The sequence below is a fragment of the Aquarana catesbeiana genome, linkage group LG04 (assembly GCF_042186555.1).
Source record: "Aquarana catesbeiana isolate 2022-GZ linkage group LG04, ASM4218655v1, whole genome shotgun sequence".
Taxonomy (NCBI): domain Eukaryota; kingdom Metazoa; phylum Chordata; class Amphibia; order Anura; family Ranidae; genus Aquarana; species Aquarana catesbeiana.
In genome coordinates this window covers 402,331,277-402,355,514 of record NC_133327.1, presented here as the reverse complement: position 1 = coordinate 402,355,514, position 24,238 = coordinate 402,331,277, and the positions used below count along the sequence as shown (strand labels likewise).

The 24,238-nt window shown below is 44.6% G+C and overlaps 1 protein-coding gene across 1 annotated transcript in view; it reads right to left on the bottom strand.

The window, feature by feature from the left end:
* Nucleotides 1-24,238, bottom strand: part of RSPO3 (R-spondin 3) — a 131,804-nt gene that overhangs the window by 30,604 nt on the left and 76,962 nt on the right. Inside the window, exons 2-4 of the mRNA XM_073627212.1 lie at nt 22,791-22,982; nt 21,421-21,567; nt 1,900-2,089 (exon numbers count right to left, since the gene is read on the bottom strand). Coding sequence (XP_073483313.1) covers nt 1,900-2,089; nt 21,421-21,567; nt 22,791-22,982 — 529 coding nt within the window. The remainder of the gene's footprint in view (nt 1-1,899; nt 2,090-21,420; nt 21,568-22,790; nt 22,983-24,238) is intronic.

The window sequence follows — 24,238 nt, the reverse complement described above, 5'->3', positions numbered from 1 at the left end:
TTACTGTAGATTTGTGTCCCTGAAGAGGGAGGGGGGGTTCCTCCAGCAGCCCCCTGCTGATAAGACTGATTCATTCTGTTGGGACACATCCTGTGAGGAGATGCTGGTGTTATCAACATGTGTTTATGTTAATTGAGAGAGCTGATCACATTAGCCACCAGCACTGGCTAATAGACGAATGGTCTAGGCTGAGGAGGGGGGAGATTGTTGTTTGTATTGTTAATTGTATTAATGTGTGAAGCTCGGTGCCCACAAGACTGTCATCTGGTCTGGGTACATTTTGTAGTAAATTAGCTCATGTTAATTAGGTTAGCTTTGAGTCATCCCTGCTGTATAAAGGTCTGTGAGATCTCAAAATAAAAGTAGTTCTGATGTACTCCAAGACTGGTGTTGTCTAGTTCTTGGGGTTCCTATAGCCAGATCCATTGGACTCATGTTCCAGAACTTAGGAAGCGGTATATGACGGAAGCACTCAAGCGGAGTGTGGGGCGTTCCGTGACAACAACCAATAAGCAGATCATGAAAGTACACATACAGTATATTCCATTGATATGGATTGATGGATTGATATGCAGAAATTAGCAAAAGGGCTGAAATACTTATCGTTTATGAAAACATTACTGAACTAGGCTATCTTTAGGGCTGCTTCCATGACCAAAAGCCTACGTTTTTAGTTACTTATTTCCTGTTGAAGGGAAGTTTTCTGATTGGCTGCCCCACACTTTAGCAAAGATAAAGTGTCCAGATTATGGAAAGGGATGGTCAGCACTCAGGATGACATCCAAAATGGTGTTCCTTTATTAAATATATGTACAAAGCTGTAAAACAGCCTACGCGTTTCGGACATTAGTCCTTAGTCATGGCAGATAAAAAACAAAATAAGTAACTTTAAATAGTGTATACAAAAGTCACATGATTAACCAACACAGCTGAATTAAAAATGCAAGAGGGAAAACCCGGCATGACTCCGTGCAATGGAACAGATCACAAAAAGTAGACATGAAAAACCAGGCAAAATGGAACATCATAATTTTGGAAAAAATATGAACTATGCATGCTATTGTGGGTCACTCTTTATATGCCTGGTTTTTCATATGTCTACTTTTTGTGATGTGTTCCATTGCACTGAGTCATGCCGGGTTTTTCCTTTTGCATTTTTAATTCACCTGTGTTGGTTAATCATGTGACTTTTGTATATGCTTTTTACAGTTCTGTACATGTATTTAATAAAGGAATACCATTTTGGATGTCATCCTGAGTGCCGACCATCCTTTTTCTTAATCTGGGCACTTTATCTTTGCTAAAGCGTGGGGCAGCCAATCAGAAAACTTCCCTTCTACAGGAAATAGGCAACTAAAAACGTGCCGGGTTTTCCCTTTTGCATTTTTAATTCACCTGTGTTGGTTAATCATGTGACTTTTGTATATACTATTTAGGTGTTAGTTATTTTGTTTTTTATCAGCCATGACTAAGGACTAACGCCTGAAACGCATAGGCTGTTTTACAGCTCTGAACATGTATTTAATAAAGGAATACCATTTGGGATGTCATCCCTTTCCTTATTCTGGTGCATTGGAGATGTCAGCAGCCTCAAGGTCTGAGCACCGGGCGGAGCTTTTATTTGGGAAGGTTGCAGCACCTATACACTTGTTTTCCAAAGTGCCCAGATGCCTAGGATTTTGGTCATGTGATCAACATTAAGTGTATCCTAGAGCAGCATTTTCTTCAAAAGTAGCATTAGTAGACTTTCTATTAATCTTTTTTTTAATGAAGGTATTTATAACAGCAAAACAGGCAATTTAGCATTAAGGAATTTATCTAAGTACTGGTCCATATGCTCTATCTGCCACCATGGCTAAAAACATTTTGGAGGAGCATCACAAAATAAGAATACATTACCTTTCTGAACATTTCTTTCTCTGCACTATGCATTTTCTTGTTTCATTTGTTGCCGGGCAAGGTGTGCCACGTGCTGAAGGGTGCTGTAGTATCTCACGGGTTCTTGTTTCGTTGCCCCGCTTGAAGCCACATGTTTTCCCCCTTTTTGTACAGGAACCCCAAGGACTCCACTCACTGACCGCGCAGTGTACTGTGGGAGTAAAACAAAACCATGAGTCAAAACAATTTTTACTTTTTTTTTTTTTTTTTTTAGCATACAGAGCTGTTTATTCACAAGATTGTTCAGTCACAAGGTTACCAAGCCAAAATCAAGCTATACAAGACCACCATAAATTATCTATTACCAATTTAATAAAATGTGTCAATTATGTAGAATAGAATTCTAAACATGTGGTGTCCCTTAGTGGACTAATAGGGTCCATTATTTAATTGTTTTAGCATAGGGGGGACTAAACTAACAAATATAGCCTTCAGCTCCAAAAATGATTGGAAAGTTCCTAAAATTACACCATGTTTACTATATAAATTAAACAGAATACCCTCTGCATTATGCTCTCGATGCGGCACAGCTGATGGCACATTCTTTCATCTGATGTGGGAGTGCACTCCAATTAAGAAGTTCTGGTCGGAGGTCACGACCTTCATCAGCTCCTTAATTCAGATACCCAATATCTGCAATCCTACATGGTGTTTACTGGGTTATACTGATGATGATAAAGGTATATCTAAAAATGTACAAACCTTTCTGCGCATAGTATTGTTCTATGCTAAGAAATCGATAACTATCCATTGGAAGTCTCAATCCTCGCCCACTATAGCCTTTTGGCTCACTACCATTAATCATGCTATATCGTTATATAAGTTGACGTATGAAGCCAGAGGATGCCCCAAAAAATTCCTAAAGATTTGGGGTTCTTGGGTCAGCTCCGAAAGTACCATACCACCTGCTCCTTGAAAGACTAAATGAAACCCCTGATCACTGATTGGTTCCAATTAAGCAAAATAGACATTTGACCTTTAGGTTGTTATGTATCCACTAAATGTATACCAGTTTACCAGATTTTGTAATGGTTCGAGTGATGTTAGCTCTATATACAATTTTGTTTTCTTTGTTGTTTGTTTTGTATGGAAAATAAATTAAAAACATTACAGTTCCTAAAAAGATGTGTACGCTATTGCCTATTACCTAACCTGAAAAATGAGTACACCATTACTTCCTGTAATAATCAGCATGACATTTCAAGAGGAAGGAACATGAAATGATACTGAAAATGCATACATTTCATTGCATAGTGAACTCTTAAAATGGTACTTAACGCAAAATAAAAAAAATGGCATATATGATGCAGTCACTAGAATTCACTAGAACTAACAAAGCGGTTTTGTCTTTCTGAGTTCCCCCTTGACATGATTGAGTTTTTTTTTTACCTGTTGATCCTGGTGTTATATTTCCTTTAACATACCAAGCTGTGCAGAGAACTTGGAAATTTGCGGGTTGAGACAAACCATCTAACACTGACAGGGATGCTTACAGTAGTGAGCTTTTATTCATGTAGCTAAAACTTTCATCCCAAAAGGAAAAAACTGTTGCTGTAACTGCCTAAAAAGTGTTAGCTGGAATTGGGCTTTACTTTGTTATTCATTGATCTAAGGACAATGCTGCTATCCAAGGTAGACTCTGGGGGGTAGATTTACTAAAACACACAGAATCTGGTGCAGCTGTGCATAGTAGCCAATCAGCCTCTAACTATAGCTTGTTCAATTAAAGGGGTTGTAAAGGCAGAAGTTTTTTTTTATCATAACCACTTCAGCCCCGGAAGAATTTACCCCCTTCCTGACCAGAGCATTTCTTGCGTTTCGGCACTGCGTCGCTTTAACTGACAATTGTGCGGTCGTGTGACGTTGTACCCAAACAAAATTGACGTCCTTCTTTTCCCACAAATAGAGCTTTCTTTTGGTGGTATTTGATCGCCTCTGCGGTTTTTATTTTTTGCGCTATAAACAAAAAACGAGCGATAATTTTGAAAAAAACACAATATTTTGTACTTTTTGCTATAATAAATATCCCCATTTTTTTTTAAAAAAAGCACATTTTTTCTTAGTTTAGGCCGATATGTATTCTTCTACATATTCTTGGTAAAAAAAATCGCAATACGTGTATATTGATTGGTTTGTGCAAAAGTTATAGCGTCTACAAAATAGGGGATAGATTTATAGCATTTTTATATTATTTTTTTTTTACTAGTAATGGCGACAATCTGTGATTTTTATCATGACTGTGACATTATGGCGGTCAAATCGGACAATTTTGACACATTTTTGGAACCATTGGCACTAATACAGCGATCAGTGCGATTAAAAATGCATTGATTACTGTAAAAATGTCACTGGCAGTGAAGGGGTTAACATTAGGGAGCAGCGATGGGGTTAACTGTGTTGCCTGGGAGGTGATTCTAACTGAAGGGGGAGGGGACTAACTAGAGGAAGTGACGGATCGTGGTTCCTAGCTAATAGGAACACACAATCTGTCACTCCTGTCAGAACAGAACAGGGAAGTGTGTGTATACAGTACACACACACATCCCTGTTCTGTGTCTCCTGCTCATGATCGCTCATGGCCGACGGTCATCGCAACCATCGGCCACGAGCATCGGCACCCTCGCTGTGCAGCGGGAGCGTGCGCCTGTTATCGGGACCCCGTGAGCCAACGTATAGCTACATGGTTTCGCGCAGGGGAGCAAACCTGTCCAGTACAACTGCGGCGGCTGGTCCGGAAACGGTTAATGCATTGCATTAGGATAAAAAAATCTTCTGTGTGTAGCAGCCCCCCTCAGCCCCCCAATGCTTACCTGAGTCCCATCTCTATCCAGCGATGTGCACGAGTGACTCGGCCGTTCGGGACTCTACCCCCCTGATTGGCTAAGACACAGCAATGGCGCCTTTGGCTCCTGCTGCTGTCAAAGTCAGTTAGCCAATCAGGAGAGAGGGGGTGGGGCCGAACAGTGGCTCCGTGTCTGAATGGGTACGCAGAACGGTGGCTCGGCTTGGGTGCCCCATTGCTGGCGAGGCACTCAACAGGAGGGAGGGGCCAGAAGCACCAAAGAGGGACCCGAAAAGAGGACGATCGGGGCTGCTCTGTGCAAAACCACTACACAGAACAGGTAAGTATGATATGTTTGTTATTTTCACACAAAAAAGAAAACGAGACTTCACAATCACTTTAAGCTCTGAGAATAAAACCTAGAAGCTGATTGTTTACAATGCACAGCTGCACTAGATTCTGTGTGCTCCAGTTTTAGTAAATCCCTCCTTGTGCTGCTCCTCCATAGATAGAGGAGCCACCCTAAGACAGTAAGTTTTTTGCTGGTTGGATTACCAGGAGAAAATAAAGGAAAATAAAACTAAAAACAGAAAACAAATGCAGCCACAGCATCTAATGCCCTGTACGAGCAGACTTTTTGACCGGACTGGTCCGACGGACCGAATCCGTCGGACAATCCAAGCGTGTGTGGGCTTTATCGGACTTCCGACTGACCTTTTCGGTCGAAAATCCGACGGACTTTAGATTTGAAACATGTTTCAAATCTTCCCGCTGGAACTCCGCCGCACCCAGTATCTATCGGGAAGCTAGTTCGTCTGTATGCTGGTCCGACGGACCAGCACCTGCCCGCGAGAATGTTTCCAACGCGATCCTATCATGCTGGTTCTCGGCGACAGGGTACTGTACATCTCGCGCTTGCTGCAATAAGAAAAACACATTTTCCTATTGCATAGCGCGAGAAAGAGGCGACAATGTCCCTTAGGTCTGGTATGGATTTTAAGGAGAACCCCCTTACACCAAAAAAACAGCGTGGGGGTCCCCCCAGAATCCATACCAGACCCTTATCCGAGCATGCAGCTTGGCCGGTCAGGAAAGGGGGTGGGGACGAGTGAGCACCCCCCCTCCTGAACCCTACCAGGGTGCCCACTCGTCCCCACTCCCTTTCCTGACCGGCCAAGCTGCATGCTCGGATAAGGGACCCTCAACATAGGGGGGTGGGTGTTTTGGGGAAGGGGGGCGCCCTGCGGCCCCCCACCCCAAAGCACCTTGTCCCCATGTTGATGAGGACAAGGGCCTCTTCCCGACAACCCTGGTCTTGGTTGTCGGGGTCTGCGGGCGGGGGGCTTATCGGAATCCGGGAACCCCCTTTAATAAGGGGGCCCCCAGATCCTGGCCCCCCGCCCTATGTGAATGAGTATGGGGTACATCGTACCCCTACCCATTCACCTGGTAAAAAAAGGGTCACTTTAAAAACCTGTCCAGTGTGGTTCTTTATTAATTTATTAGGCAGCTCCGGGGGGGGTCTTCTTCCGACTTCGGGGGTCTCTTCCGACTTCTCCGCTCTTTCCGGCCTCTTCTCCGCTCTCTCCGGCCTCTTCTCCCAGTGTCCGGTTCTTCTCCCGCTCTCCGGCCTCTTCTCCGCTCTCCGGTTCTTCTCCCACTCTCCGGTTCTTCTGCCGGCTCCTCCGCTATCTTCTGCTCTTTTGTTTTTCTCTTGCTAGCGGTGGCCCGGTCTTCCCTGTCGTCTTCCTCCCTGTTCTCTTCTTCCAATGTTGACATGATGCTCTCTCCTGCTGTAATGCTGCATTCACGGTGCGCAACGACTTATATAGGCATGGGGCGTGGTCACCGGGTGATGTCACCTGGTGACCATGCCCCTTATGACGTCACAGCCCAGGGCATGCTGGGACTGTACCATCATAAGGGGCGGGGTCACCACCCGGTGACCACGCCCCATGCCTATATAAGTCGTTGCATACTGTGAACACAGCATTACAGCAGTAGAGAGTGTCGTGTCAAAATCGGAAGAAGAAAAGAGGGAAGAACACGATGGAGAAGACCAGGCCACCGCTAGCAAGAGAGTGGCAAAAGAGCAGAAGATAGCGGAGGAGCCTGGCAGAAGAACCGGAGAGCGGGAGAAGAACCGGAGAGCGGAGAAGAGGCCGGAGAGCGGGAGAAGAGCAGGGCGCCCCCCTTCCCCAAAGCACCCACCCCCCATGTTGAGGGCATGCAGCCTGGTACGGTTCAGGAGGGGGGGCGCTGGCTTATCCCCACCCCCTTTTCTGACCGGCCGGGCCGCGTGCTCGGATAAGGGTCTGGTATGGATTTTGGGGGGACCAGCACGCCGTTTTTCACCATAGGGGGATCCCCTTAAAATCCATACCAGACCTGAGGGCCTGGTATGCTCTGCGACGGGGCTCGCAAGGTGTTAATCTCGCTGATAAAAGTGACGAGATTGACTTCCTTTTCTAGTCCCGTCGTACCTCATCACGTTCAAAATGAGCGGACTTTAGTCCGTGTGTGTGAGCAAGGGAGGGGGATGAGTCATAAGAGGGCCAATGAGAGCTGCAGAGCTGGAGGTGTGTGTCTGTGTAAATCCAGGAAGTGAACAGGCAGCAGCTTCAGCTGCCCACAGTTAAAATGGATGCAGCTAGACTCACTGGAGGGAGATTTCTGCAGCATATTTGGCAAGTACAGAAGCACAGTATGTATAAAATAATATGCAAAGTGGTTGGAGGGAAACTTCAGAATGGCAAATATGTTTTTATTACAAACTATGTGAAGAGACGGCAGTTCCTCTTTAATTAGCCTTTTTTTGCTGTTTGTGTCCTGCTATTGTAGTGATGACTGGAAGTAAGGTGAAATCTCCCTAACGGGGTTTAGAGACCGCAATAAAACTTGACTGATGTATATAAACTTCCCCTGGCTATCAAAAACTAAAATATGTATTGGCTTGAATATTTCTTGTTAGATGCAAACACATGACAATTAGACAGGAGGCAAACATAATTTACAAAGATGAATACTGTCCTACCTTGGCTTACAATATCAAATTTGCAAGAATATGTGAGTTGGGCTTTAAGCTACCAAGAATGTATCCCGTCATAACATAGAGAATTCATAGATGTATGTTCATCTTTTAACAAGTTATTACAGGTTTTTTTTTTTTTTTTTTTTGCCATAAACTCATGGATTACTTTCAGGTGAAAAACAATTTTCCACATGGCATACACATTTTCTAAAAATAAAAAATAACATTTAACGTCTAATGATGTGCTTTGAATTCTAGATCATACCAGATGTTATATTTTGCTAATACCTCTAAATTACCTTGTCTAGAGTTATGAGCAGAATTTCTTTTATAAATGTTTTTGTTGTTTTCTAACATCAGAAGTGTTGTTACAAAGGAAACATAAGGTTGATTTTAACCAGTCATAAAAGCATATTGAAAATGAGCCAAAACAGACAAAATTAACATGTTTATATATACACATCTATTTCAAAGCCAAGATTAAATATCTTATTTCACACGTGTGCCAAGTCAAAGGAACGTGTCGTGAGTTATAATAAGGCCACGTATGAGTACATTAATCACACCCTTTTTCACCTATACTTTTAGCACTTTGTTCTTCATTCTCTTTGGTTCCTTCACTATCTCACCCAGGATATAATTTTCTTCTCTTTCTTTTTTACACCTTTATTTCTTTCTCCTTCCTATTTGGTGGTTTTTGAGTATCTTTTTTTTATCTATGCTCTGTTTTTCCCTTCATCTGACCTGGCTTTTCACACTCTTCATCAATAATATTATACATTCAATATATATTACTGATCTCAATTCACTGAAATTTTGGCTCACCGTCACCCACATTTGCACATTTGTCCTGGTGAATCTACAGTGCTCCCTGCTTGTCCCACGTGTCTCTACCTCCTCTCCCATGCCAGACCTTTTTAAAGGCTCTGATCCTCTGTTCACATCTATGCAGTTGACGTGAGTATCTATAGGGATGTCCATCCTGTCCCTTACACATTATTTATTCCTATTATTCAGTTACAATATTATACCATACGGTTATGTTTCTTTATAGATCACCATTGCATTCACCCCTGAAGAGTTGGTATACCCCAATGAAACGCGTCAAGCTTACATAGATGCATGATGTCCATACAGATGATTTTATGTCTCTTATTTTGTTTTACTCTAGACTTTCCAGTGGCCCATGTTGTGCAGGACTTGTTTTTTTTTTTTTTTTTTTTTAACAGAAGAGGTTTTTTATTTTGACAGAAATCATAAGAATACAAAACAGCAGTAGCATGAGGAGTACAGTGTTTGCAATCAGGTTACAGCATTTCATAAAGTATTCATTTTCAGGCAGCATTGAGGTCAGGATACCCAAGGGTGGAAGACAGCCTGTGATGTGAACTACGTCTATAGTTAGTTACAGGTAAGCAATAGAACGGTACAAATAAAAAGAGGGGTGTGTGTATACTATGGAGCGGACAGTAGTCCCGGACGGCTCCAAGATCAGTCCCACCATTCCGCCTCCAGAAGAATGGAGAGTGGAAGGTATTTTCAGTCTGGGGGAAAGGAAGAGGGGGGGCGAGGAGGGGGGAGGGGGGGGCAAAAAATCCCCCGGCTCCCCCATAGCCGCCCCTAGCTCCCCACCAAACAATGCACACGATACAATCATATTCACATAAACCAGGAGTTCAGTCAGACATCTGACCACCGTGACCATATTTTCTCAAATTTTTCAGGGCAATTCCTGCTCTCATATGTGATCTTATATAAAGGAAGGACTTTATTAATCGCACTTTTCCAGGAGGCTACTGTAGGGAGATCAGTACCCTTCCATCTCAGGAGGATTTCTCTCCTAGCATAATAGAGGGCAAAGGTTAAGCCTAGTTTAGTGTGACGGTCTCCCTCCACATCCCCCAGGTAGCTAAGTAGAAAGACAAGAGGGTCCAGTGTCAACGGGGCACCGCAAAAGTCTGTCAATACGTCCGCCACCCCTCTCCAATAGGGCTGGATCTTGTTGCAAGTCCAGACCATATGGAAGAAGGAGCCCCTCTCAATGGAGCATCTTGTGCAGAGTGGGCTGAGAGAGGGGTAGATGGAGGCCAACTTCTGTGGGGTGTAGTATGCCCTGTGCAGAAATTTCAGTTGGACAAAACGGTCTCTAGAGGCTATCATAGAGGAAATAAATGTAGAGACACACTCCTCCCATATGTCTTCGTCCAGGTCAGGGATATCCAACCTCCATTTTCCCATCAGGTGTGAGGTGTCCGTGTCAAGAGCTACTGTGAAATACATGTATAGGGTGGAGAGAGGTTTGTGCAGGAGCTCTGAAGTGAGAAGTCGCTCTATAGAATCTGAATCTAGAGTAATTGGAGAAGGAAACTGGGCGGCTAGAGCATGCCGGAGCTGCCAGTACCTAAATAGGAAGGATCGGGGGAGTTTAAATGTTTGTCTTAGTTCTAGGAATGTTAGAATCTTCCCCCTCGGCATTACGTGCCTAAGGGTGACAACCCCCCTCACCGCCCACGCCGCCGGATCAGGCACCGTATTTAGATGGGGAAGAAGGGGATTGCCCCACAGGGGAGTGTGAGGGGAGACCACCAGGGGATCCCGGAGAGCCACCCGTGAACACTGCCAGACCCGGATCGTGGTTTTCATAGGAGTCGTGACGCCCGGATGTGCCTTACATCCCCTAAAGGCTAGGTTAGAAAGGGCTGCATATGAACCAACTATCGCTGCTTCCAGGGTGACTGCTGGATTCTGTCTGGGCTGGGAGAACCACCAGCGGACGGTAACCAAGACCGCAGCCCAATAGTAAATAAGGAAGTTCGGAAGGGCCAGACCTCCACCAGAGAGGGGAAGACAAAGGGTCTGTCTGGCCACTCTCGGAGGTCTCCCCGCCCAGACAAACTCGCTCACAGTACTGTCGAGTCTCCGGAACACCGACCGGGGAATATGGACAGGGGTGTGACGAAAGAAGTATAACAGTTTGGGTAAGTACACCATTTTGATTAAGTTCCCTCTACCTACTGGCGTAAGCGGAAGTCTACGCCAGGTTGTGCACTGCCTGGTAAGTTTGTCCAACACTGGAATTAGATTACGGTCGAGGTATTTGTCCAGGGTCGAGGCTACCCTTACGCCCAAGTATGTGAACTCCTCGACCCATTGAAGGGGTGTTCGTGTGTCGATACGGGGCATGGCAGGGTGAAGTGGGAAGAGGACCGACTTGTCCCAGTTGACACGAACTCCTGAAAAACGGCTGAAGGTATCAAACTGAGACAAGGCAGCCCTCAAGGAGTCAGATGCATCCGCCAAATAAAGGAGGGAGTCATCGGCATAAAGGGACAGTTTCTCCTCTAGTGGACCTACTCTGATGCCTCCAATAGACTTGTCCTTCCTAATGTGGGCCGCCAGGGGCTCCAAGGCCAAGGCAAACAGTGCCGGGGATAGGGGGCATCCCTGCCGGGTTCCCCTCTCCAAAAGAAAGGGCTCCGACAGGGTACTGCCCGTGCGTATGCGAGCCTTAGGCTGCATGTACAACATTTGAATCCATGTGAGGAAGACCGGGCCAAAGCCAAATCTAGAGAGGACCCTCCACAGGTAGCCCCACTCGACCGAGTCAAAGGCCTTCTCCGCGTCGAGTGAGGCCACCACCCCAGGGCTCCCCTGATCAGCCACTGCGATGTGAGTGTGTAGTCTACGTATATTTATGTCTGTGCCTCTTCCGGGCATGAATCCCGTTTGATCTGGGTGTACTAGGGCAGTGATAATTTTGTTTAAACGAATGGCTAATATCTTGGCCAGGATTTTTGCGTCAACATTTAGGAGAGAAATAGGGCGGTAGGATGCGCAGAGGGTAGGATCCTTCCCCGGTTTAGGGATGAGAACTATGACCGCCTCGCTCATCGAGGCCGGGAGGGTCCCAATTTTTAAGGCTGAGGCAAAAACCGTCTGGAGTCTAGGGGTTATCTCCTCCATGTATGTCTTATAGAATTCCACCGGGAATCCGTCCGGACCCGGGGTCTTCCCTGCCTGCATCATTTTGAGAGCCTTTTGTATCTCCTCTAGTTGAATAGGGGCGTCTAGTGTGTTAGCTGCGGATTGTGTGAGAACTGGGATGTCAATTTCGTCCAAGTAGTCAGTAAGGTCTTGTTGGTCATATATTACTCGTGAGCTATATAAATGCTGGTAGAAGGTAGTGAAACATTTGTTAATTTCCGCCGGGGAAGAATGAAGCGACCCATCCATGTCACGAATCTGTGCTATAGCTGTGACCCCTGATTGTTCCCTGGATAGCCAGGCCAAGAGACGGCCTGTCTTCTCCCCCTGCTCGAATATTCGCTGAGATTGGTATAACAACTTCTTTTGTGTCAGGGAGGTCTGTAGCAGAAGGGATTGTTGGGTAAGAGATTGGAGTACTATGTAGTCTCGCGGGTCACGGGAACGGACATATTGGGCTTCCTGTCTGATCACTTCCGCCTCTAGTCTAGTAAGCTCTGCTCTACGTAGTCTCCTCACCTTAGCAATAATAGATTGGTAGTGCCCCCTCGATGAGGCTTTAAAGGCCTCCCAAACCATATTGTCAGAGGCGGACCCCGGATTGACCTCCCAAAATTGCTGCACCGTGCTCCGCAACTGAGAGTCAACAACTGTGTCGGATATCCAGAACCTGGACAGCCGCCAGAGTCTATCTGCTGGGTCTAATGACAGTTCCAGGGATAACAGCAACGGGGCGTGGTCCGAGATCCCCCGTGGGAGTATGCTTATGTCCCGAACCCTGGGGAGGACAGGCGCCGCGACATAGGCCAGGTCTATGCGAGAGAGGGACCTATGAGAGGCAGAATGACAAGTAAAGGCCATGGTCTGAGGGTTCCTCCACCGCCACACATCCACCAGGCCATACGTGTCAGCCCAGTCCGCCAAGTCACGGCGTGTAGTGTCTCCCCTTGAGCTCCTGTCCAACCCAGAGTCCGGGACAAGGTTAAAGTCACCCATCAATACAACATTATCTGAGGGGAAGCGGGCCAGCTCCCCCGAGATCAAATTAAGGAGTCTGAATGAGGCCGGGGGGGGCAGATATACCCCCACCAACACCCAGGGCGTGTCACATATCAAGGCATGTATCAATACGTATCTCCCTTCAGGATCCAAGACTAAGTCAAGGAGCTTAAAAGGGAGAGTTTTCAGAACCAGTACACTAACACCCCTTGCAAAATTGGAATAGGTAGAGTGGTAGTGATGACCCACCCACGGTTTTTTCAGACTGAGGGTCTTGCTACCAATCAGATGCGTCTCCTGTAACACACAGATATGGGGACTATGCCTCTTTATAAATTGAAATACCAAAGAGCGTTTTAGTGGAGAATTTAAGCCTCGTGTGTTCCAGGAGAGAATGTTTAGATTAGGCATATATACATCTTAGTTATAAGAAAAGCAGGATACAACTTATATATTCTTCCTGATTCGGCACAGGTCCTCCCAGAGGATGCCCGAGGCGAATCAGAGTCTGACATTACTTTAGGCCCAGAGAGCAAACACAGCACTGCCAAAAAATATGAGATAAAAATAAAATCAAAGATAAAAAACTGGGAGCCAGGAACGCGGCTCAACATCCCCAAACCCCCCCCCACCCCACCCGACCCCCAGAACAGGAGGCAGGTTTGTATCCCCAAACTTGCTTCAGCCCGACGGCTGCTCATGGAGGCAGTGAACTAGAGGCAACCGACCTCTGTGAGTCAAAGAAGAGTAGGTGTGCTTTAAGTTCCGGTAAGGATAAGATGGTGTGAATCACCCGGAGCCCCGGGGGTACAAAACTTGTAGTGGTCCGAATAAACCCCCCGACCCCAGCCGGGGTCAAGGTGATGCTGGAGAAGTTGACAGAGAAAGTGCACGGTAGGGGGAGATGCAACAACAGGAGTGACTGTAGTTAGCGGGACCGGTCTCCTCAAGGATAGAGTAACAGGACCGCAGTGCCCTCTCGGGAAGGAGATTGGGGTTTAGCATTTCTCCCTTACAGGACCGCAGTGATGAGGGAGGTCTGTTCGGAGGTGATGTTCAGAGATCCGCTCCGGTGTCGTGCTTGCTTCCGGGTTGGGAGTTGAATGGGTATGCTCGCAAGGAAGGGGAAGCCTGGCTCAGTCTCAAATGCATGGAACCCAAGAAGTGAGGAACATCCAGTCCACGCCAGCCGACTATGACATGAGAGGGGTCCGCAGAAATATACAAAGGGTCAGGCTCTCCCCCCAATAACAAAAAAAAAAAAAAAAAAAAAAAAAAAGCCCGCAACCTCTCCAGCAGTGTACTCACAGTTTCCCCAGTAGGATCATCTGTGGATGGTGTCAGCCCACGCGGCAGCTTCTCTGGGGGAGGTGAAGAAGTGCACTTTTTCGCCGTCTTGTACTCTGAGCTTGGCGGGAAAGAGCATATTGTACTTGATCCCTTTTTGTCTGAGCATGGCGCGGACATGGTCGAAAGATTTTCGTTGTCTCTGTGTCTCCACAGAGTAATCTGGGAAGATGAGAAGTTTCGTGTTCTCATAATGCAATTCTCCTTGCATACGAGCAGAGCGGAGGACAGTGTCCCTGTCTCTGTAGTGAAGAAGTTTGAAAATGAAAGTGCGCGGCGGCGCTCCCTGTGGGCCCCGGGTGGCAGGCATTCGATGGGCGCGTTCGATGGAGAAATGTGAGGAGAATTGCGCCTTCGGTAGTAGGGTTGGGAGTAATTTCTCCATGAAGGCAACCGGATCCGTTCCCTCCGCGCCTTCCGGGAGGCCGAGAACTCGGAGATTATTCCTCCGATTCCGGTTCTCGGCGTCCTCGGCCCTGAATTCAAGTGCTTTAACCTTTGATTTGAGGATCTGAATGTCCTCATGATGTGCTCTTTGTACATCTTCCGTGGTGGAGATCCGCCGCTCCGCCTCCCCCACACGCTCTCTAAATCGATCCATGTCGCGACGGATGAGGGCCGTCTCCTCCTGGACATGGTCTATCTTGATAGTGAGGGTGGACTGGCAGGTGGAGATGGCATGCATCAGAGCCTCAAACGCCTGGGATCCAGCCTGGATCACGCCATCCGGCGGGGCAGAGGTCTGCGTCTCCATGTTGCAGGCCTTAGGAGGGGAAGGCCCAAATTTCGGCGGCGTTCTTGTATGCTCCGGAACTCGCGATTTCTGGGTTCCTTTTTTGTATCTGCGCATTCCCTGAGCCACCGGGCGTTTCTAATGATAAATGGCAGGGATTTAAATGCAATATCCACACCAGGATGTAGGAAGGAAAAAGTCCGGAGTGGGAGCTCTGGTACTAAACGTCCGCTCCCAGCGCCATCTTGGACACGCCCCCCCAGGACTTGTTTTTACTTTATGATATGCCAAGTACCGTGGCGTCAATATTTACATGCGGTTTTCAGCATGCCCTGAGTGTATGCGATTCTGTGTATGCATTTTTGTGTTATTCAGTATGTTATACATGATCTCACACGGTATAATAAAATGTTCTTTGCCAAGACTGCTTTTTGGTATACATCTCTCATTCAAAAACTCTCCCTTTTTGTTGGAACCCATAAAAGCAACACTGTGTTTTATATCCCACATGTTTACTTTATATAGTGATTGGCCTCATTTAAAGTACCGCTGACCACTTTCCCTTTTCCTTGTCTAAAATTTGGGATGGAGGCCAATTACTTTTGGTGCCTTGGACCACATCATTCTTTATCGCATTAATCACACAAAGTTACCAGCAAAGATGTGCCTGTCCATTGAGTGGACCAAGTACAGAAGGGTGCATTTGTATGGTGGCAACGAGCGCAGAGGCAGCTGTTTGGAGATGGAAGCCACTACGATGCCCGCAGAGGAGAGCAGGGGAAGGGGAAGCTGCCTATGTTGCCCGCCACAGATGGGGTAAGTGTTCCGGATGACCACACCGACCGGACCGGGGGGTGGTGATGCGGGTTACCTGAAGGGGGCAGGGGGTGCACTGTTTGCCCTCCCCTAAAAAAATTTACCACCAGCCGCTACTGCTGGTGAACATGGTGACATAACTGTGTGAACATACAGCGGTGGAGGGGAAGGGTGGGAAAAGTGAGGAAATGTTCAGAAAATGCTGTTTCAAATGTACCTTATCTTTTAACTTAAAGTGTTTGTTACCCCAACATTTCATATTCCTAATATGTGCCTGCTGTACTATGTACTTGTATGTAAAAATATCCTGTTCTCTTTGCATTTCTTCCTTTGTGTGAAATCCCTGTCTTCCTGCCAGTCCCTCTCCTTGTCTTTTAAAAACTGACCACACTAAGCAGGAGAGCACACTGTGGTCAGTTCTCTAGCTGTGCTGGGTACTCAGTGTACTCTTCTCCAATGTTCAAACATGTCCTGACACCCCCCCCCCCACCTGCACAGCCGTTTACGGTGAAGCTCAGTGTGCTGTTGCTTCTCCTCCCCCCAGCTCTTATGCAGCTGAGAACAGAAGGAACAGAGGGAATGTGATCACTTATAAAAAAGGGACAAAAAGGTATTTATGATGTTTTTTTATATCTATGCACAAATGTTTTGCCTTTCATTTCTATTTTAAAACCAAATGAGTTGTTTTATAATGTGATTGTTTACAATCACTTTAAAATCAATCATAATGCAATTAATGTATATATATATATATATATATATATATATATATATATATTAGGGGTGCAACGGATCAAAAAACTCACGGTTCGGATCGTTCCTCGGATCAGGAGTCACGGTTCGGATCATTTTCGGATCAACAAAAAAAAAATCTCCCCCACTGTAATATCCACAATCCCCCTATTGGCGGGTGTATTGGCGGGGGTATTGGCGGGGGTATTGCGCGAGGGTATTGGCGAGGGTATTGGCAGGGTATTGGCAGGGTATTGGCAGGGCATTGCAGAGTATTGGCAGGGCATTGCAGAGTATTGGCACTGCTGCCATCCGATCTCTCCCCTCCACTGTATAGATCAGTACACAGAGGGGAGAGGAACCGGAGTCATGACGGAGCGATCACGTGCTAAACGGCCGCCGGGTGTACCAAGATGGCCGCCGCTCCGGAGCTAGGCCAAAGCCGCGGCCTTTCCTATGGCCGAGGCCACAGAGCGCTCCGCGGATCGTGGGTGTCCCGTACGGATCAACCTCCGCGGATCGGATCACGGATCGATGACGATCCGTTGCACCCCTAATATATATATATATATATATATATATATATATATATATATATATATATATATTATATCTATGCATTATTTATATGTGCGTTTTCAAAATATTGCAAGATAATTCTTTTAACAATAAAAGCACCCAGCTTATTAATTCTGAACTGCTTTAAAACATATTTGCTAAGATTCCAAATGTAAAATATATCAGCTTAGATTTAAAGTGGTAGTAAAGCCTTTTTGTTCACTTGTACCTACAGGCAAGCCTATAATAAGGCTTACCTGTAGGTACAGTGAATATCTCCTAAACCTGCACTGTTTAGGAGATATTCACACTACATGCAACCGGTGATGTCATTGGCGCATGCATTCTGAAGGGACAGTATAACCGCGCTGTCCGTTTACAGCTCTGTGCCACGGGCGTCACTCCCAAATGCATGTGATGTCATTGTGGCTTGGCCAATCAGACGGCCAGAGCACGCAAACCCAGAAAGAAGACCGCGTGAAGATGGAAGCCCTGTCAGTGGTGACAGCGTGCTGCTGGAGGGCTTAGTTCTAGGGTAAGCATTTCATAATGTGCTAGTATGCAACCCATACTAGCACATTGTGCCATTGTCTTACAGGTTTTTTTTTTTTCTTATGCCGCGTACACACGGCCGGACTTCCCGACAGAAAAAATCAAATGGGAGCTTTCGGTCAGACATTCCGACCATGTATATGCCCCATCGGACTTTTTCTGTCGGCATTTCTAAACATCTTCTAAATCTCTCCTTCGGAAATGCCGACAGAGTTTAGCTCGTTGGCAAGTCCGGCCGTGTATACGCAGCATAAGAAACGGTTTATTACCATTTTATTGGGCTGTTTCTAAAATATATGCAAAGCGTAAACTGTACCTAAGTCCTAATAGTTTACACATCACATGCCAGTTTACGCCAAGCTGTTTCATTGTGGTGCGCTACTGCATACAAGTTAATATGCTTTGCATTAAGGCAGACATTTCATCGAGAATGGGCTTCCAAGGCATGGCACCATTTTTAATGTACTGTGGAACTGTTAGCAGTGTAAGGCTTAACCAACCTTGGCATAATTTGAAACCGATTGTAATTTAGATGTTTTTATTTTATTTAGGCATTGTAAAATATATGCTGTATGTACTCTGTATTGTATGTCTGATATGTTGACCAACCCTACTGTGTTTGATACCATTTTTTGATTTGTTCAATTTTTTATTGTTGATTGTGAAATATATTATAAAATTTATACCTGAACTGGCACCAAAAGATTTTCTTTTTTAATACTCTATGCAGCTGAGTAAAAATAACTTAAACAAGGCCTAATGTATTTGGAGTGTTTAACATTGTTTCACATAATATGTAGAACCAAGTTGATGGTCTGTTTGATTTAGCACTTTACTTTATACAGGACATAAGTCTTTTCATAATAAGAGATAAAGTCTGTGTTACACAAAAATGCAGAAGAGAATGTTTAGACTTCTGGATTTAGCTTTATACTCACACTGCAAAGCAACAAATTGCTTTAACAGGTATAAGATCTCCTAAATGAAACCTGTTATCCAAAATTTTCTGGAATGTGAAAAGACAAATAGAGGGCTAATAACTGAAGCTTCTCAGTAAATAAGGTTTATATGTTAGGGAATTTGCTAGGGATGCACTGATGCCATTTTTTAACACCAAATACGAGTACTGACACTTTTTTAAAAGGACTCGCTGTTACCAAATACTGGGGGTTATTTACGAAAGGCATATCCACTTTGCACTACAAGTGCAAACTACAAGTGCAAAGTGCACTTGAAATTGCACTGAAAGTGCACTTGGAAGTGCAGGTCGCTGTAGATCGGAGGGGGACATGCAAGGAAAATAAAAAAAGGCATTTTAGCTTGCACATGATTGGATGATAAAATCAGCAAAGCTTCCCCTCATTTCAGATCTACCCCTCAGATTTACAGCAACTGCACTTCCAAGTGCACTTTCAGTACAATTTCAAGTGCACTTTGCACTTGTAGTGCAAAGTGGATTTGCCTTTCGTAAATAACCCCCACTGATACCTATCTCCTAGGTAGAGTAGGTAAAGGAGTGGTTTGAGAGGTGGGGGGGGAGTTAGGGAGTTGGGTGATGCTTGGATGAGGGCAGGGTGGGGGAGTATGGGGTAATTAAGGACAGGGTGGAGGAGGGAGTAGGAGGGTAAGTAAGGGCAGGGTGGGGGGGTAAGTGAGGGCAGGTTGGGGGGGAGCTAGAAGGGACTCTGCGAACCCGGAAGTGATGTCATCAGTGCACTTGAGTGTCTCCAAGTTTACCAGAAAGTGATGGGAGCCACCAGCAGCCCTGAACCTCTGGCCACCGACACACCAGTGGCTACCACCCAAGAGTAGAGCGGATGAACACCAAATTCATCACTTATGCTGGAATTGTTTTTAACCTTGTGAGTGTATTTCTTTCCTTTTATACATTAAATTGCAGTCATACTGCACTTAGATGGTGCTGCTCTCTCTCTGTCCTTTAGGACAGGAAGGTGACAGCTGGAGGGAGGGGAGGAGGCAGCGGGGAGGGGAATCTGATGGACAGGTGAAATGCCATTGGTTGTTAAGGACAACCAATACCTGCTGGCATTCTTTTCTTTACATTTCAGCTGTTATCAAGGAAATCCCACTGACAGATGAAAGAACCGAGCTAGAAGGTATCGGTTTCAGGTATCGGTACTTTTTTATTAAAAGATTATAATCTCTATGGAGCAGAGCCTTCTGATTCCTACTGTATTAAAGTGTATTGTATTTGTACTGTCTACCCTCAAGTTATAAAGCGATGCGTAAACTATTGGCACTATATAAATCCGGTATAATAATAATAATACCCGTGCAAATGCCTAGTATCGGCACCGGTATCAGTATCGGTGCAACTCTAACATTTACCATGGTTTTTCTCTTGCATCTACATGTGCGGGCCGTCAGATGATATTTTCAGTATGACTGGAAAGTGCTGAAGGATTTGGGGGCAATTTTTAGAAATGTAAAAGATCCTGGAACAATAATCTATAATTGCATATCCTTCATTTCCAAACCATCAAACGCATGCTGGATAATAAATTCCATAACTGTGGTTAGGTATTGATTGTGATGTTATGCAACACACCGCAATGTTCCATGCTACTGTCAGCAGGGCTGCATTAAAGGAGAAGTATGGCCAAAGCTCTTTTGGTTATACTTCTGTTGATCACAGGAGTGCATTTAGTTCTGCACTCCTGTGACCCAGATTCAGTGTCACAGAGCTGGTCCAGGCTCTATAGGGATCTCTACAAAAATGTTGGGATCCACTCAAATGCCCGACCAGCAGCTGGTTCAACAACTCAGTGCACCCCTGAGAGCATGAGACAGCTGCTCCCTCCCCCTCCACAGTCCAATGCTCCAGTGAGTGCTGGAGCGGCAGAGCACAGAGCAGTCACTGACAGTCCTCACCGCTTTGTGTTCATAGCAGATATGAGAAATGAGCGATCTGTGGTCTTTGAATGCTCAGTTCTTGGTGTAGAGCTGGCGTTGGAGAGCTGCAGCATCAGATTGATGCAGCAGCCATCTAAGTGAGTATGTATGTTGTTATTTTTAATTCCCTCATGTCTTGTTTAAGACATAATTTATGACACAGGCACATATACAAGCTCTTCCCTTTGTGTAATGCACTTGTATTAGTAAACCCTATCACTAGAATGAGCTATTGGAGCCGAGCCAGCATACTGTCTACTTTATATTCAGAGCTACATCTGCAGTATACAGACCACCCAACACAGTGATCACATAATCTCTGTTAGCTGCATAAGGGGACTTTAGACGTGGGGTGGAGAAATAGCAATATACTAGCACTCAGCACAAGTCTAATCTTTGGAGGACAGGCAAGTTGTGCTCCCTTCACAGTCAGAAACCGACCACATTAAGATGAATATGCGACCATGCCTTTCACTCCACAGTACTCCTGATTAGCCAACACATGCCCAGAAGAAGGGAAATGGTACTGTAGGGCAAAAGAAGAGTGTATGTGATCTTCAGAAGAGTCAGTAGGCACTTTGCTGAAACATTAAACTAGCTTTCATTTTTCTAGTTTGGTGGTTGGTACAGTTCAAAAGTAGCTCTGAATATAAAGTGGCTTTCATCCCATACATTGGGAAAACATTTAAGCAAGTAAAGGGTTGCCTTTCTTCACTTGAATATATACTCTGTTTGGATCCAGTTCTGTAAAAATAGAGCTCTTCTAGGTAGTGCATATGAGTGTTCAGTGATAATGCAATAGAAAATATCACATTCCCTTCTGTTGATGATCTATTTAATGCTTACTTACACTGTCTGGTGCTCAACAGGTTAACTCATACTATTACATATAGTTGTGGCTGAGCTTTATGCACCACGTGGTGCATAACACAGGTCCAGGAAAACCATTATTACACATATAATATAAAATCCAAATTAATGTTTTCGCCAATGCTCACATCTACTATAGTTTACAACATTTAAGTAATAACTTACCTATAGTACTGCATTCCATGCTGTGATTATTGTTTTCAAACCCATCTGGACATGTGTCAAGACATTTTCCACTGTGCAAATAAAAACCACCTTTACATTTCGTGCAGAAGCTTTTGTGGAAACATGTTTCACAGTCAGCTTTACATCCTAGAACCAAAAAGAAGACTCAATCAATTCTAAAAGGAAACAATAATGGAATTGTATCTATTTTAATGCTTGAAGGTTTATAAACTTAGTAGCAGCCCTACAATTATCCTGGGTCTTGTATTTGAAATATTGACATCAAAAGTTTTATGATCACAGGATTGAAAAGTATCAGATGTTAAGAGCCCCCCACCACCAGAAGTCAAGAATCTCTTACATCACAGTGCATCCCTCCTACCTTGTGCTACTGTCGGGAAGAAGCTGGGGCAGAGCTGGGAAGCAGAAAGTACAGAGTCTGGAGGTGAACCAGAGGAGGGCAGGAGTCAGTGTCAGCTGCCAGAGTCTGCTGAATGCTAAAACCAGGGGAGGAAGGGGCAAGAGGAATAGAATATGTAGGAGGAATTCTGTCGTCCTCTCTTCTACCAACTGCAGAGATGGGGGGGTGGCACAATATCTGAGACAAGGTGAGGGCAAAGACGAAAGGGGGTGCCACAGCTGCAGGAAAGGTGCAAGGGCCACATGAAATGTGCTTGCGTGTCGGATTCAGCCCACGGGCCTTGTGTTTGACACATGTGTAATAGAGTGTAATCAAGCAATTAATAGATTATACTTTAATATAATGTAGATAGGCAACTGATCAACAGGTTGCATGGCTAAAGTCTGCACCCCCCAGTGGCCAGCAGAGAAGTGCATGCACATCTAAAGAGATGCCAGGAATGTATTATTTCATATCATAAAATGCTTGGGGACAACAGTACAGTGACTGACTCCAGCCCTAAAGATCCCATCCATACATGACAAAGACCAAGAATGACTGATGGCAGAGAAAGCCAATAGCTGTGAGAGGCAGGTAACAACAGTATGGTTTAGGAGAAGAGAATATTGATGATAACTGAAGTTGTTGAAGCAGAAAATAAAGGTAGGCTCAAGATAGCGGCTGCCGCTTCAAAGGGTTATATTGTAGGGATTCAAGTTTGCAGGCAATTGAGAGTAATCAACACAGGAAAAACTTGCTACAAGTGTGGGAAAATTATTATTCTCATGTCTTGTGCTATGTCCTAAAATGCACATAAAAACAAACTATACAGTTACTGCTGAAACTAATCTTCAAAATAACAGTCCTTGTTTTAGCTGTTTGTGCAAATAATCACACTGCTCACATGTAGCACTGAAAATGTAGCAACTTTAGTAAATTGTGCATTATGTTCTATATAGCCATTACTTACTTTTACACTCATTAATTCCCGGAGAGCGCATTCCATAGTATCCATTTGGACAAGATGAAAGACAAACCCCAACTTGCTTCATACCATTCCTTACTAGAGCAAAAAACAGTCTTGGTTTACATGTTATGCAGCCATTGTAATCGGAACATGTGGCACATCCCCCTTGGCAACCCTGGCTCACGTTGGGATGCACTGAGAGAAGAAGATAAAGATAGATAAGATTACTTAGTTTTAGTTTATAATATGTTGTTTTAAATCAAATATAATATACAGTATAATATACAATATTCCATATAATATGACTCCGTGACATATGACATGCTAATAAAATCTGCATATACATACATACTATTATAGATGTATGCTCATAGGAAATACAAATAGAGGTCTATGGGCTGCATAGTAAAGTTTCATGTCCTTATATCCAACAGTAAACAATAATGAAATATGGAGACAAGTTAAGGTATTGTGGAAATCTTCAGCTCAATCCCAACATATATTCTTTGTTAATGTTTAAATTATGTGCAGTCTTGGATGAACTTCTCCTTTGGTTAAAATGAGCTCACTAATCTTTTAAATGACCAGAACATGACTTGTATTTTATCACTGGACAGACACATTGAGCCCTGAAGAAGACCAGGGCAGTAGAGGGCAGTGTAGAAAATATTTTGAAGCTCCTCCACTGCAGTGTTAGGTATACTTGGACAGCCTACACCAACAGAACGTTGACTGCACTGCCTTTCTTCACACCCCTGCCTAAAAGATAAATAGGGAAAGGGCTCTCTACAATTTTGAGAGTGGCTTAGCAGTAATTAGGGCTTAGCAGTCATCTTAATAAATTAAAAAAATATTTTCACTGCAAACTAAGATCTGAAAATTCGATTCTTGGTAAAAAAAAAAAAAAAGCATTGATAATCATAACAAAACACATTTTATTTTTGTAAAATTATTGGCAATGATTAAGCACACCTGAAGTGTGTGAAACGCATCTACCAGGTATTCTGTTCCTGTAGTGTCTTTTGGGATGTCCTAATAAAGGATCTTGGATCATTATAGTGGTGTGTGGCCATTTCTTCTATTCCTAGAGAGTAGGGCATGCTGTGAATGTACAGTATGTAAATTGTTGGTGGTATAAAAATATGGCTATTTCTTCTATTTCTGTTGTACACAGAGATGAGCCGGGGTGGGCACCCACTGGATCCATCAGGCTTCTCCTTCTCACCTGGAGCAGCGAGTTCTCCTTGTTCAGTCCCTACTCTGTAGGAGCTTACAATCTAAGGTCCTTATTTCACATCCATATACTGTATACACACACACTAGGGACAATTTGAAGAGGAGCTAATTAACACCAACAACATTATCAGCATATCTTTGGAGTGTGGTAGGAAACCCACGCAAGCACAGGGAGAACACACAAACCCCACGCAGATAGAGTTCTGGCCAGGATT